The sequence below is a fragment of the Sceloporus undulatus genome, chromosome 1 (genome assembly GCF_019175285.1).
Source record: "Sceloporus undulatus isolate JIND9_A2432 ecotype Alabama chromosome 1, SceUnd_v1.1, whole genome shotgun sequence".
NCBI classification, from domain to species: Eukaryota; Metazoa; Chordata; class Lepidosauria; order Squamata; family Phrynosomatidae; genus Sceloporus; species Sceloporus undulatus.
Window position 1 is genome coordinate 192,343,307 of NC_056522.1, and position 15,815 is coordinate 192,359,121.

A 15,815-nucleotide genomic window follows, 5' to 3' on the forward strand; every position below is an offset into this window, starting at 1 on the left:
TGGAAATTAAGCAAGTTCATCTCTGGTTAGTAATTGGATGGGAAACCACCAATGAATACCTAGTGTTTAGGCTATATTTTAGAGGAAGGGACTGGCAAAAATGACCTCTGAGAATTCCTTGCCTAAGAAAACTCTTATGAAATCCATAAATCAACAGGCGACTTGAAGGCACGCACACTGCCACCTCCCGACATGTTTGCTGCATCTGAAAAAGCCCTGGCTCTTTTTAAGGCCACTTTACTAGTAACAGGAATATGTGGGTTTACTAAATGCTAGAGAAAGAATATCACATAGTTTCAGTGCTTCCTTGTGTTGTGCCTCATCTGGCTGCTTTGTGTTCTGTTGAGGGTGAGATGGACAGGGTTAGAGTATGGATCAAAAACTCATGACTTGTAGTGTTCAAATTTTTGAAAAGAAACCAAAAGTACTTTTGAGAAACCAGGTTACTCCAGGGGCTGTAACTAGCTCATTTTTAAATTATGACTTTTAAACTATAACTAAGCACAGCCTAAACTTAACTTTTCAAGCCACTGACTAAAATACTTTGGCTAACTGCTGGAACTACATGGTTGAATTTGGTACTTGCTGGGATCCAATGCAGAAAGGCCACAGAGGCCACATTATCTCAAATTGTTTTCCTCCAGGATATTTGCAAATTTAAATCATAGGCGCTTCAAGGGAAGCAAGATTCTGGCCCTTGTCTTGACTGCTTGCAGAGAGGAAGTAGGACACTACAAGGGAGAAAAGGGAGAGAAGAAAGTTCAGTTATATTATAGCCAGCCAATTGTTGCAAGAAGTAGTATTTGAGTCATTAAGTGCTATTGTTTATTATGTGCTAATGAGGAACAAGCACTGTATCATAATTCTATGAATCATGATGTGTATTATTGTGGGTGGCCTTGTGTCATTCTCTGTGTGAAGGCATTCTCTACTGAAAGGACTGCGCAGTCCAAATCTTCTTCAAAGGGAGTCAAAACCAAAAAAGGAGGAATGGGGAGGGCCTTAGAAGCTTCTCATTAACCGCTGGCAGTTGGATAGCATACTGAGCAGCAGCCACACAGCTCACCTGGCCACAGTCTCTTCACTGTCTATTTTATTGCATTATATAAATAATAGACATTATACCTAAATTTGTATCTCTTTCTCTACCTTACCCATCAACATTAAATAGGGTTGCCAAGTGCCCCTTATTACAGAAAAGCCCCTTATTACAAGGCCTGAAACTTTGTCTCATATAGAGTAGGTGATTGTCCCTTAGTTTAAAGAATGCTCCTTACCTCAGGGCTAGAAATCTTGTACAGGTTAAGTATCCTTTGTCAGAAATGCTTGGGAGCAGAAATGTTTTGGATTTTGGATATTTTCACATTTTGGAATATTTGCGTATACATAATGAGATCTTAGACATAGAACCCAAGTCTAAACATGAAATTCATTTACTGTACATACTCATGTACAGTTGACCCTCCATATCCACGGATTTGTTATCCACGGATTCAAGCATCTACGGCTTGAAAATCTTTTACGTACAAATATAAAATTTCCAATTAGCAAACCTTAATCTGACCATTTTATAAAAGGGATACCATTTGACTATGCCATAGTATTTAACAGGACTTGAGCATCCATGAATTTCAGTATCCACAGAGGGTCCTGGAACCAAAACCCAGCAGATACCAAGGGCCCCACTGTATAAGTCTAGAAATTTTAGTCAAAAATTGACCTAAAAAACTTGAGTTGCCTTATCCACAGGTCAATGTCAGTACTCTTCTTTTAACCCTTATTTAAGAAAGGAACCATCCGCTGGTGAAAGGCAAGAGTGTAATCTGTCCTTAAAGCACTGGCACATACACACACCCATTCTCTCATCCATCCGACCTTTAGTGTGAACACAAATGTCTACTGGACTTTTGTAACTACTTTGGCTTTGTTTTCCTTTGCTTCAATCTTTACATCCTTTGACTTATCCAGGGGGTCATATCAAAATCCATAGTTTTGCCCCCCCCCAACCTGCCCCCGACTTATACATGAAGTCGACTTGTAGTTTATACAATATGTTTTATATACACCTTATACACATACCCTGAAGGTAATTTTTTATATAATACTTCTAATAATTTTGTGCATGAAACAAAGTTTGTACACGCTGAACCATCAGAAGGCAAAGGTATCACTATCTCAGCCACCTATGTGGATGATTTTGGAGTATTTCAGATTTTGGAATTTTAAATAAGAGATACTCAACCTGTACTTTATGCAGACTCAACTGGATACCAAAAATCTTGTACTTTGGGGTGAGAGCCCTTTAGGAAAAGATGAGGCAGAGGTGCAGGAGCAAACAGGCACATCTGAAACTCACCTCCATTAGAGCTCATCAGATCTCAGATACTCTTCTCTGCCTTAAAGTTAATCGATGTTTTCTCCTGAGTACTCCAGCTAGTCAGAATAGATGAGTGATGAGTAGAGTATAGTCTTTCTTTGCTAACTGCATAAAGACTGCCTGGATGCTTACTGTTGCTCTGAGTATGTATCTTGTTTGAGTATCTGAGAAGGAGGTAACATTTGAGGATGAAGCAACAAGTAAGATCCTAAGCAGCAAGCCCTGCTATCCTTTCCTGGGTTCTGAATGAACAAGACAGCCCTTGAGTGTGGGCTAACTGTCCTTTAGAACATCATTATAAAAGATACAGTTTTATGAACACATTAAAAATTAAGGACAGGTTGTACTTTGTATTCTACAATATTCAGTAATTATAGAGAGAATTTAGCCAAATTCCAGCACTCTGTAAAACCCTCATGATTTTGTTATGAAACTAACACTTGTTTAAATCTTTCTCTGAAATATGGAGTGTCAGCATTTGTTGATATACTTGAAACATTTTCACACTACACTAATATAGTGCTAGTATTCCACCAAGCGCCATGGTTCCATCCTGTGGAATCCTGGGATTTGTAGTTTGGTGAAGCAGTAGAACACTTTGGCTAACAATTCTAAATGCCGTACCCTACACTACACTGTAAGTCCCAGGGTTCTGTAGGATGGAACCATTGCACTTAGTACAATAATAGTGCTATAACTCTGTAGAGTGAATGAATCTTTGTTCATTGGTCAGTTTTCATTTTGGGGGCTGCTCCTCAACACAACTGGCTGTTTGCAAAATCAAAGGGTGTAGTCCATATGGCTAGCTTGGCAATGTTTAGAGAAGATATGTGGTTCATGTTTAAAAGCACATTCCCACATCACTGAATTAATAAAGGTTTCATTAAAAAATATATATCATTGTACTTCTATGATAAAACAATGGTAACTGTTTTAAAACCCCAACATAGTAACAACTTCCATGAAAGGATGGAGGACATTCCAGAGTAATTAGTAACTGTGTGATAGTTTCATGTTGTCTTTGCCATGGTGATTTTTCCTAAAAATGCAAATTACATGTTTGAATACAGAATAACATTTTTGCAGTCTACATGGCTCTTTCCTCTCTCTCTCTCTCTCTCTCTAGACTTGAACTCTAACCTCAGAACTCAAGCTGAATATTAATAGCTTTTAGTGTTTGTTTCTTATATATAGTACAGCTAAATGTATGACTTTTTCTGCATCATTTTGTACAGTAGTTTGAGCAGTTAATTAAAGGAGTATGAACACCTGGACAAATATAATACAGTACAATACAACATAATCTGCAAATAGAAAGAAAGTGTTGTATTTACAGAAAGTGAGCTTAGTTTTCCTCATGCAACAGGGCATATATTGTACTTCTTCCCCCTTACTGTTAGTTGTACATACAGACCAAAAACCAGCTCCTGCAAGTCAGGTGGAATTTCAAAATAGTATCAGATATAGGGAAAGGACGGGAGGTACAATAATCTTGCAGCATGATGAAAGGAGAAACAGGATGAGAGGACCATAAGTGATCAAAAGAGCTTTTCTGCTTACTTAGAGCCTTATTGCATGAGAAAAGAAAGCTGAAATGGATTGGGAGAGTGGTGGTTTTCTCCTTGCCTCTCCACATGCTGTCCCAGCACTTCCATTCTCATTCCGAATGGTTGTAAAAGCATGCCTTTTGCCAAATGGGTTTTTCCAGGATGACAAAAGAAATGCTTTTACAGTCAGCCCTCCCCATAGTCGGGCTTCCTTCCACAGCTTTGAGCTTCCGTGGAAGGCAAGCCCCAGCAGAGATAATGGGGTGCGTACCCATGCCGCCATGAGCACTCACCACCATGAGCACGCACCCCATTATTTTCAATTGGGCTTCAGCATACACTATTTTCCCCATACTCAGGGGGAAAATACTTCGAGCTAGTTCCTTCCTCCAACAAACCGGACATGGTACTTTATCACACCACCTCTGGTGCCCAACTTACCTGAGCCAAATTTGGAATTTAGGCTGATTTTGCCACATGGACTTTCCCCTCGAAATGGCTTCCCATTGCCTCCAGTGTTGAATTCAAGCCCTGAAAGTCACTTCAATGGCCTTTTTTTCCAAATTGGAAGCAGTATGATAAAGTCCATGGTGTGGGTCACATTCAGACTTCATTGCTCTTTTATCGACATTTGGTAATAAACTCCCTGTTAAAAGAAGCATTTTCTGCGTTTTCTTTTTCCATTTTGCCACCATGTTTTAGTGGTATAAAGGAGGGGCAAACATTGCCTACTGCTGTTCTAGATCAGTGCTACAGCCGTTTCCACACATTTTTGGAGAAACCCCCACTCAAAAAAGTGAAATGTGCTTATCATTAAACATGCACAATTTTTCCCTGTATCGCACCAGGGCAGCTGGGGCTTCCAAATTTAAAGGACAAAAGAGGGGGGAAAATTAAAAATGCATTTTAAAAGTGATGTAAACATCCACAACCTGAATATTCTGTTCATTCATCTTCTGTTCCGTTCATGATTCTCCTTTAGAATGCCTTTAATTTCATTGTTATTCAGTTGTCCAGCTGCTTCTCTGGCTGGATTCCTGTTCTAGATATATTTAAGGAATTATTGGTTTTGGGTCCTGATGGTATTAGTAATATTTTTATCAGAATCCTTTTTTGCATTCCTAATTTTCTGCTTGTATTTCTGCTGTCAACATTTGTGGTCTAAGCTCACTTCATATGGGCAAGATTTCCAGTTTCTGAAGAAAGCTTTTTTATTTCTAATAATTCCCTCACACTGTTCATCAGCCATGCTTCTGACTTCTTGAAGTTCCCTTTAGCATACCTGTGATATGCAGTTTATGCTGTTGTGTGCCTTCTAATCATTTCTAACTTACGGCAACTGTAAGATGAAGCTATCATGGGGTTTTCTGGGGCTGAGAGGGTGTGACTCACCCAAGGTCACCCAGTGTGTTTCCATGCAGAGCAGGGGATCAAATCCCAGTCTTCAGTGTCCTAGTCCTACACTCAAACCACTATACCATACTGGCCCTCATGCAGTCTATCTAAAAATCTGTTTATGTGGGTTTGAGTAGTTTCCAAGCATCCTGGAAATATTGGACCCTTTAGACTTTCAGGTTTTTTTTTTAAGTTTCCACATTTTGGAGAAGTTTTCTCTTGTGAAATCAAGTAGGACTGGGCTGGAATTCACTAGTGCTTTCCTGGCCTCATAGAAATTAAATTTAATAGCATTGTGGCCATCGTTTCCATTTGGTTTGACCATGTTCACATTTCAAACTAGCTATTGGGCACTATCACAGTTAAGTCAGGAGTCACCTTCCACCCCTTGAGTAGGGTATCTAAAAATGTTACCACTTTGTTACACCTGAAACATTTAGCTAGTAAATATGGTGGTAGTTAAAATACATTATCTTCTTGATATACCTCGGGATCTGTAATTTCATCAGTGCAGGTAATGATTCCTGGTACTGATTTCATAGTGTCTATGGCCAATTCATCATCTGTTAGCCAACTTTCTGGTAATGACCCTCCCTGTCCTTATCTAGGGTGATCCTCAGTTGGCAAGCGGGCAGTCTATCACCAGAACTGTACTTGAAAATTTATCAGCATAAAAGTATCTACTGGAGCTTATAGGGATGTGAGGGAGCACAGCAGGATATGTGTGTGTGTGCGCGCGCACGTGCGTGCGTGCGTGTACATGCATGCACGCACACACACACTTTCAAGTCTCCTGTTGACATACGGTGACCCCATAAATTTCATAAGGTTTTCTTAGGCAAGATATACTCAGCGATGGTTTTACCGGATCCTTTCTCTGAAATACAGCCTAGAACACCTGGTGTTCATTGGAGGTCTCACATCTAAGTACTAATGAGGGCTGACCCTACTTACCTTCCAAGATCTGGTGCTCTTAAGGTATTTAGGACACATGTACTTGATGTAAATTTAACTGAAAAAAATTTTTGTAGCACCTTTGAGACTAACTGTATGAAAGAAGTTGTAACAAGCTTTCAGAGATTTGGTCTTCCTCAGATGCATGGAGTGAACTGGTGCACAGGAAGGAGCTTTATAATCAGACTGTATGAATAGCCATAGAAATATAAAACTTGTGGGTATTGTTGATGAGTTGAAAAGTTCATTTTAACAGGAGGGACAAAGGCAGGAGGAAAGACATTGCTTGAGGAAGAGTGGGTGGATGACCACATGAATGGTGGAGAGAGCTATGCAATGTAGTATGAGCATGTTGGGAACCAGAAGGGAGATGTGATAAACTAGCCAAGAGCATCTGCGTGAGGCTGGGATGTTAACCGCTGAGATATATATATATATATATATATATATATAGTGTGCCATTGGTTAATAAAATATTTGTGCCAATAAGCAAAGCCAATCTTTGCTTTCTTGGGGAGTTTCAGAGTTTGAAAGCAGTCACAACAAGGGCCCTGTCCCACATTACCACCAGATGTGGCTATGATAGTAGCAGGAACAAGAAAAGAGTTTTCCCAAATACTTCAAGGACAAGGCAGGCTCATATGGATGAATATGATCCTTCAGATAACCAGAACCAAAGCCATATAGTGTTTTATAGGCCATAAACAGCATTTGGACTTGCACTCAGGGACAGACTGGTAGCCAATGGAGTTGTTGTAACAAGGGGATTGTGTGTTGCCTGTAACCAGCTCCTGTTAACAAACTAGCTGCGGTTATTTGGACCAGCAGAAGTATCCAAAACATTCTTCAGGGAGAATCAAACACAGAGATAATAATGGTAGTCTAACATACACATGCGCAAACACATGAAACCCCTTTTCCAAGCTCTATTTGTCTTCTGCCTGTAACTACTGTTTTATTGTTTTTGGTTTTGTATTTACTTTTTATTTAATGCAATTGATTATCTCTGTACTTTAATTTTGTCTGTAAGCCACTTTCAGTGTCTCTATAAAGCAAATGGAGTTGTGTGTGTGTGTGTGTGTGTGTGTGTGTGGTGTATACTAACATTGCCACAGTAATGGTTATGTTTTTAATTGTATGTTCCTCTCAAATGGAAAAGAGCTGGAAAAGCAGCACTTAGGAACCTGTTTTGCAGTGGTCTTTGTTCCCCTTCCCTGTGAAAACAGGCAGACAGACAGTTCTATAAACAGCAAATTGGTATGGCTACGTTTCAACAAATAAACTTAACACAATCTTCATGCAGCAAAGTAAAACATGCAAACTCAAAGACAATGCTAAAAAGTTAATTAACTACAGCAATGTGTCATCTTCTCTTGTCATTTCACCTAAACCCACATACATTCTTTGGTAAAGGAGCAAATGGTGGAAGGGTGAGAAAAACTCAACCTATAATACAGCTCCTTTTAATGTGCTTTCCCTCCCTCATTGAAATTCAGTGGAAACCCCACCATCACTCAATTCAATTGTGAATTAAGCCCCTGGACATTATCGTGTTCAGCATTTTAATAGGACTGGGCATGGGACACTTTAAAGTTGCTTACGGTCTAACTGGCACTCACCACATTATTTCTCCTTTTAAAATCAAAGCTTAGCTATAGTGAAATCTATTTGATTATTTGAATGTGGTAGGTTGCAAAGGGAAGGATGATGGCTTGTTCCCTGAGAGATTTCTAGGATTTGTGCACAGTCCGTCCTCCCCCAGCTTCAGGAAGAAATGTATATACACCATGATGTCTCTCTGCTCAGTCCCCCTCTGTTATAACCTCTTCAGACTTTCCTACTCAAATCTAGTAAAGTCAGGAAAGTACTAGGCTGTTTCAGTTCGCAACCATGAGAACTGTTTGCTTGCCCAACACTATGGTATAGTTTAAAAAGCCAAGCTATATATGGCATGGGAGGTGCATTCACAGTCTCTGTACAATGAAAATATAATTGGAAGACTGTGAATGAGTTCCTGAAGTGCTTTTCAAAAAATGGTCCCTCTCCAAATAGCTTTTCTACCCCTGGTTTAAAAATAGTATTTTTATCAGGAAACACTGACATGCTTAAGAGTAGCAGTGTGGTCTTCTTTCAATGTATTAGAAGGAGCCAAACTTGGAAAAGGTATGGTGTTGTTTGGTGGGTTCTGGGAACTGTAGTCCTATAAAGAAAATATTCCAGCTGGAAAGCTTCCAGAATACCCCAGCCAGCAGTGCAATTACTTTGTCTAGGAGAAATGCCTGAAGAACTGTGTTTTTCTTTTGGAGAAAGGGGTTTTGTAAATCATACTGTTACTATTTGTCTTCCATAAATTACAGTGAAGGTAAAGTCTATGTACCAGCTCCAAGATTGGCATGAATATCTACCAATTTGAGGGGGATGTAAGGATAACAGGAAAATCATGGATTGTCCTGATCTTAGTTTTCCCTCACCCAGGGAAAATATACAAGGTCACATCTTTCTGCCATCAGAAGGGCAGGTTGGGGACATCCTATTGTTTCTGAGATGTGTCTTGGGGTCATAAGGATTACAGACCAAGTCTCCACCATCACCACCACCCCTCCCTATTGCAGTCAATTGAGCTTTAAAGAGCTTGGCTGGAGTTCTTTGTGTCTTCTCTTCAGAGCAGAATATATTATTATTATTATTATTATTATTATTATTATTATTATTATTATGTTGTTGTTGTTGTTGTTGTTGTTGTTGTTTGCCTTCAAGTCATTTCTGTTATAAACAAATAATGGTACAGTATAGTAATGCTTGCTGGGGGTTGGTCCAAAAAAAGATTTAAATTCATTCTCTCATTTTAAAGTCCTAGGGGAAAAGGCAAGAGAGCACAGTTCTCAGCTGCTGGGCCTTTGGATGTTTTGATCTTCATCCCCCTAAGGCTCCAGCCAACATGGCCAAAAATTGGAGCTTCTAGAAGATGAAGTCAAATCACCTGGGAAGAAAAGGTTGCGAGCCACTGCAACAGAAAGTCCACAGCAGCAGAACATGTATAGGTATACAATGTAAAATGAGCATCCACTAGCCTTTTCATTGGCTGAATCCACACTTGCAAAATAATTCCACTTCACTGTGCAGTATTTTGCCATGCCTTGAGCCCATGAATGCTACACTCATCTGTTTTAATTCAAACTCAAATTGGTTTTGGAAGCCACACAGTTCTCCCATCCTAAAGTCACCTTGGTACAAAAGGGTGTTTTTACGTGTTCAACAAACCAGATTTTTTTAGGTCATATGACAGCAAAACAGCTGCATTGTTTGTTTTTTCTTCCCAGCATGCATATCCATATCAACCAATAATTGTCCTTGTTTTCCTGTCATTCTTACTGCCCACCTGCATGCCCCATCAAGTGACTTCTTCACTTAGGAGAATTAAACATCTCTTTGCCCCATTTTTGGAAGTGTACAGCTTTTAAGAAAGAAAGGAGGACAGAGATAGGAAGAGCATAGTGAGAAGGAAAGAGCAAAAAAGAGTTTGCTTCAGCTCCAGCTGCCACCTTTCCACAGCAAATCACACAAATCTGCCCACTATCCAAAATTACCATCTTAAGCCTCCCGTTCTGCTTTACAAAGGAGCCCCAAGGTCTGGCAGGGGTCTGGTTTGTCTTTACATTCAAGTAATTCCCCACCACCACCCATTTGACATCCAAGCTCTCTCCCATTCCCCACAATTCTTACTGGGGAATAAACAGCATTTCTGTTCTGTTAATTTCACAGCACTCACTCCCCTTCCCATAAATGCCACTCCATTTTTCATTTCATTCCCACCAGCCACAACTACATACTCAGTACTCTTTCTCCTCCTTTTTTCTTCTGCCGTTCATGGGCTTTCCCGGGGCTACAGCTGGTGAAGTGACTGTACATCAACAGCAAAAAATGACACTTGATGGACAAGGATGCCATGGTAATCTCTCACCAACCTGTTCTACCCTCCAACTACCCCACCCTATTTTTGTCCAAACCCTTCCCCCCTGCACAAAAAAACAGGATTTTTTAAAAATCACTTTACAGCCCTCAGTATTTTCACTATGAATCCTGAGAAACATCCTGTCTTCAAACAGGATCAGATTTAGATAAATCCAAATTATTTTCAAGGTATGGATTCCACCTTTGATACATCCATTTCACTGACACCATTTCTCTCTTGGTTAAATGATGCCATAATCCATACAGTGGTAAGATGAATTCTGCAGAATGGGTATTAACATAAATATTTCCTGTCTTTATCACTGGGTTGTCACCAACCTGAATTTCACCAGGTTTGAAGGGCTTACAGTTTTTAAAAAAACACTGTGGCCTAGATTCTCTTCAAATAATGCTGTTGAAAAACATTGGTGTAAACAAAAATCAGCATAAACATACGGTTGTAGCAGAACTTGAAAAAGTTCATAACATTCATCATAAGTCCAATCCTATGTGTAAAGTGTTCATTAAACATTGCTTTGAGGGGCATATTTTAATATGATATAAGTGAATGTATAAAGGGACACAGTCCTGAACAGAATTATACTGTTTAGCTCATTGTTTCCTCTGCCCTAGATTTTGCAACTATGAGTGTCCTAACTCATTCTACAGGCTTTGTGGGAATTTGGCAGATAGCCTAAATAAGTGGGATTCCTAGTCCTTCGAATAGTGATTGAATGACATATAGTGCTAACGTCTTCAGCAAATCTAGGAATTGGGTGACATCCAAGTAAAGAAACAATGGTAGCTGTGACACATGGATAAACTATGCACAACACTCCAACGTTTTTGAAAAGTTCCCGCTGTGAGAAGCTGCTCCCGATGAAATCACCAAATTGCTCTTTCAGTTTTTCCAAAGTTCAAGATGTGTTTGAGATATTTGGTATAATGCTGTAGGGGGGGGGGGGGGAGAGAAAGAAAAAAAGGTTGCACCTGAACCCCAAAGTGCATCTTGAAATTCAAGGAAACTGAAAAAGCTGGTTGACTGTTGCAGTCGTGTCTGTAGTTTCCTGCTTGGAAACAAAAACTGTGACTGTGGGAAAGCCAAAGAGAATCTGCTCTTTGCTTTCCCCAGCCTTTTTGGCAGAAGGAAATTATATCTGCAAAAATTCATGGAGGAAATAGGATGAAAATAGTGGAGTGAAGCTAGTTTGGAAAAATCAAAGGGAAGATTAAAAATGGCTTTAAAACAAGATATGAAAAAAGCAATCTTACTTGTAGAAATTGGTAGAAAGGGGACTACAGCTAGAAAGAGAGAGTTTAGATACCATGCATAGTGATTTTGGTGACCACAGTAGCCCCTATGGTCACGATCTGAGCGTGCTTTATACTCAGCCTACCAGACAGGGCATTTTAGTACCTCCACAGTCACATTTTGTTGCAAAGTTCACACAGAGGTAGTCTATAAGATTTTATAACCACATTATTTCAAGAGTTTTAAACAATGTTCCTCAATTTAAGCCATCTGTCCTGTACAGTTTCTTTTCTACAGACAAAAAACAAAAAGTTTTCAGCAAATCTATTATACTTTACAAATTTTTATTTTTGCCCCACATATATTGGTACAAAAAAAAATCCCATGCCGTTTTGTGCTTGAAACATGGTGCATAGAAGCTGGTGGGAGTGAAGGATGAGATGTCAGCCCTCCTCATGCTCAAAGTTGGAAGAATCAATCCCACACGTGGAAGGATCAAGCAGAGAGGTTGATCCCATAAAAAAGAGAAAGGGAAGGGGTAAGAAGGGAAAGGCATCTAGCAGCATCTTTAAGACTAGCTGATTTTTATTTTAGCTTGAACTCTCTCATGGATATCAGTCCACTTCTTCAGATGCAGTACAGAGTGATATTAACGCTTAAAATTATTAAGTATATTTATACAGTTGTAGGAGTTGGGTAAAAAGTAACAGGATCCAGAAAAATATAAACAACGAGCCTTATTTAAGATCTTTTAAGAGGCGTGCATGGAACAGACATCCAAAGACTGTGCTTATTATAAAGAAGTCAGGGATGTTGCCTGGGAACACCCAGCCCAAAGAAGGTTGCAAACCACAAAACTGTGCTGGAAAACTTTGAAGTGCTCTTCACAGAAAGCCTCTTTTACTTCATGATCTGTGAAACAAATAGAGGCATGATGTGCAGACCATAAAAACAGCTGTTTTCCTTCAGGGTTTATATCTGTTCCCTAATTTTTGGATTCTCAACAAGGGTTATTTGTTTGCAACTGGAAGCGATTATAGTATTTTCAGGACACTGAAATCATGTTGGTTATGTTTGGAGAGGAGAAAAAGATGATTTATCAGCTACTCAAATGTTTCACCTCATATCAACATCTGTTTACTGGCTCTGGTTGTTTGAGTATTGTGGAAGGCCCTTCATTCTACTTTCACAAACATTGCTGTGGATTTACGGCAGCCTTATCCCCTGAAATACACTGGAATTCCCATGGGGACAGTAAATACCTCAGAGGTCACACACTGCAGTTACCTTGCTGTTGCAAATCAGATGATTTTAGTGCCTAGATGGGAGGCTGTAAGAACCCTATAGACCAATGGTTCTAAATACTGAGTTGCTGATGTTGTTGGACTTCAGCTCCAGGTGCCCTAGTGAGTATGGCCAGGTCAGGGACTGTGGGAGCTGCAGTCCAACATTTGGGTGACCCAAGGCTGGGAACCACTGCTACAGATAGTGCCCCACATGATTAAAGAAAAGTAGAGAACCAGCATGGCGTAGTGATTTGAGTGTTAGACTACGACTCCAGAGACCAGGATTCAATTCCCAGCTTGGCCATGAAACCCACTGGGTGACCTTGAGCAAGTCACACTTTCTCAGCCTCCGAGAATAGCAATGGCAAACCTCCTCCAAAGAAATTTGCCAAGAAAACTCCATGACAGGGTCACCTTAGGGCTGCCATAAGTTGGAAACGGCTTGAAGGCACACAAAAAGAATATAAATGTATTAAATGAATGCATAAGTCCTTGTATGTGAATAATATATATGACATATGTCACAGAACATTAGCCTGAATCAGCCTTGCCAGTTTCAGTTACAAAGGTAGAACTGTGATAGATGTGTAAAAATAGATACATTCTAAATAAAACAATTCTTAATTTTTCCAGTGAAGGCAATCTGGCCACTAAACAAGTGGTTTTCCTTCAGAGGCCTGTCATGTGGAATCCAGCTACTCAGACACCTGAGGTAAGAATGATGATCTCTTTAAGTTTGGAGACACACACAAAACCAAACAGATGTGGAAACATGCCCATTAATTAACTTGCTGCATCATTTGTTCTTATACTAACTGTAATTGTGCAGAGGTTTCTGAAGAAGTGGAGTTCAAAGCAAAAACCAGAAGGTGGGGTCCAGAGATGGGTGAGTTAGTCTGCAGAGCTTTTCTGAGTCTTCCTTTCCTCCCATTTCAGCACCCTGCTTCCCCAAAAGCCACTCCTGAGGGTCAGAGGACCTTCTCAAATGGTATGTGAGAGGGCAAAGTGAGTGGCGGTGGAAGAGAAAAGTCAGAAAAATCCTGTGCATATCTGCTTTGTACAAGGATAAATTTTTTTTTGGCACGTACGAGACGGCTCTGGAACCATCTCAGAGCATTTGATTCAGATAGCCTTGTCTGACTTGTGTATCTTTTCTCCCGCTTTCTTCTGAGAGGAGCTTGCTACTTAACAAACAGGCTAAAATATGCTGGGGAAATTCTCTTTGGTTTGTTTCTAACCATTTGGCTTCCAAAGGTTTTAGCTGGATGTCCTGCAAAACCACTGGAAAAAGGCCCCTGCAGTCCAAGGCAACTGTACAAATTCTGCCTGCCCTGGCTGGGAAAGAAAGGTTTTCATTATCAGCAGAGCAGCCGAATCTCCCCTCCCTCCCCCCCCCACCTCCACAATAAGGAGCATATTGTGTGAAGTTATGCAACAGCTAGGATGAGCTATCTGACAGACTATTACCCATTTCCTCATGGAGTGAAAAAAGACATTAAAAATGAAAGACTCAGAATAGCCTTTGCAGTTGCTGACCTCAGATGATCTTGGAGCCAGCTGGGTGCGTTCCCTGTAATTATGATCAGAGCAAAACCCACCCTGACCATTGTGCAGCTGTTTGATCCGGGTGTGAGACTAAGGCAGCAACAACTGTTTTTGTGGCCTGCAGTAACCCTCCAGACACAGAATCACCACGGGTCAAGTACTGCATTATTCACATGATCTTTCCAGGGCATCTTTACATGCTACAGTTATGGATCTCTAAAAATACCACCGCTACTTGCAAATTCTCCTTGCTATATTGTTATTTGGCAGCATACTAAACTGGTGTTTCTTGGCTTAAACGGCCAAAATACTTTCAGAAGCATTGGCAAATGAAAAATTCCACATAGTTTTTGTACAATCACTCCCTTTCTCTGTCTCTGTCGGCCGTCGGTTATTCAACTGCTACCCATTTGAAGTCACAGTGGAGACCTCCCTGGTATTGCCAGTTCACATTACTGGAGAGGTTATCCTTCAGTTTGGCTCTATTGATGAGTTGCAACTAAAAAGGACAACTGAACAGAGCTTTCTTGCTCACTGCCTCAAGCTGTGGAACTCGCTGCCGAAGGAGATGACAAAAGAGTTTTTTATTCTTGCACATCTTTTTCATTTAAACTGGATTGCTGTGGAAGGAGTGTTTTTCCTCATGTTATTGATCGGTTTTAATTATGTGTTAAATAGTTTTATGGTTTAAGTGAATCAATTTGGTTTTATCTTTGTTAGCTACCTTTGGGGCCACTATTTGAGAGAAAGGCAGAGTATACATCCAATAAATTGTTGCTTGATGTTAACTACCTTCAAGTCAACTTCAACCCATGGCAACACTATGAGTGAGGCCTCCAAGTTACCCTGTCCTCAACTGCCCTGCTCAACTCTTGTAGATTCATGGTTGTGGCTTCTCTGAGTGAGTCTATCCATCTGGAATACAGTCTTCCATTTTTCCTATTGCCCTCTACTTTACCAAGCATTATAGTCTTTTCTATTGAGTCCTTTCTTCCCCTGATATGGTCAAAATATGACCACCTCAGTTTAGTCATCTTTGCTTCCAGGGAGAGTTAAGGCCTGATCTTCTCTAAGACTCATCCATTGGTCTTTTTTGTGGTCACTGCTATTTTCAGAACTCTTCTCCTGGACCATATTTCAAATTATTTTCTTCTTGTCAGCTTTCTTCACTGTCCAGCTCTTCAACCATACATAAAAATGGGAAATACAATGGCATGACAATCCAAACTTTAGTATTTAATAATGTAGCTGGAAACCTCGTGGATTCCATAATGTCGCACCAGGGTTGTTCCTTAGCAGGTGCACCAGAAATCGATTCACTGTAAAACTGAGAAGCTGTGATTCTGTTTTTTCCAGTCATGCTTGTTCATTTGTTTCCTTGTGCTTGCAACTCAAGCACACAGTATTTAACAGTTTTAGAACTGGGCACCCATTACTTATACTAACTGAATGTCTGTAGCTAGGCTATCTTATATAGCTAGAGGCTATGCAAATCATGTGTTGCATTC

General features: G+C 40.1%; 1 protein-coding gene across 3 annotated transcripts in view; it reads left to right on the forward strand.

Moving 5' to 3' along the window:
- The window catches only part of RFTN2 (raftlin family member 2), a 41,829-nt gene that overhangs the window by 22,914 nt on the left and 3,100 nt on the right, over positions 1 to 15,815 (forward strand). For all 3 annotated transcript variants that reach the window (XM_042446989.1, XM_042446990.1, XM_042446988.1), the window contains one exon: positions 13,396 to 13,474. In XM_042446989.1, coding sequence (XP_042302923.1) covers positions 13,396 to 13,474 — 79 coding nt within the window. The remainder of the gene's footprint in view (positions 1 to 13,395; positions 13,475 to 15,815) is intronic.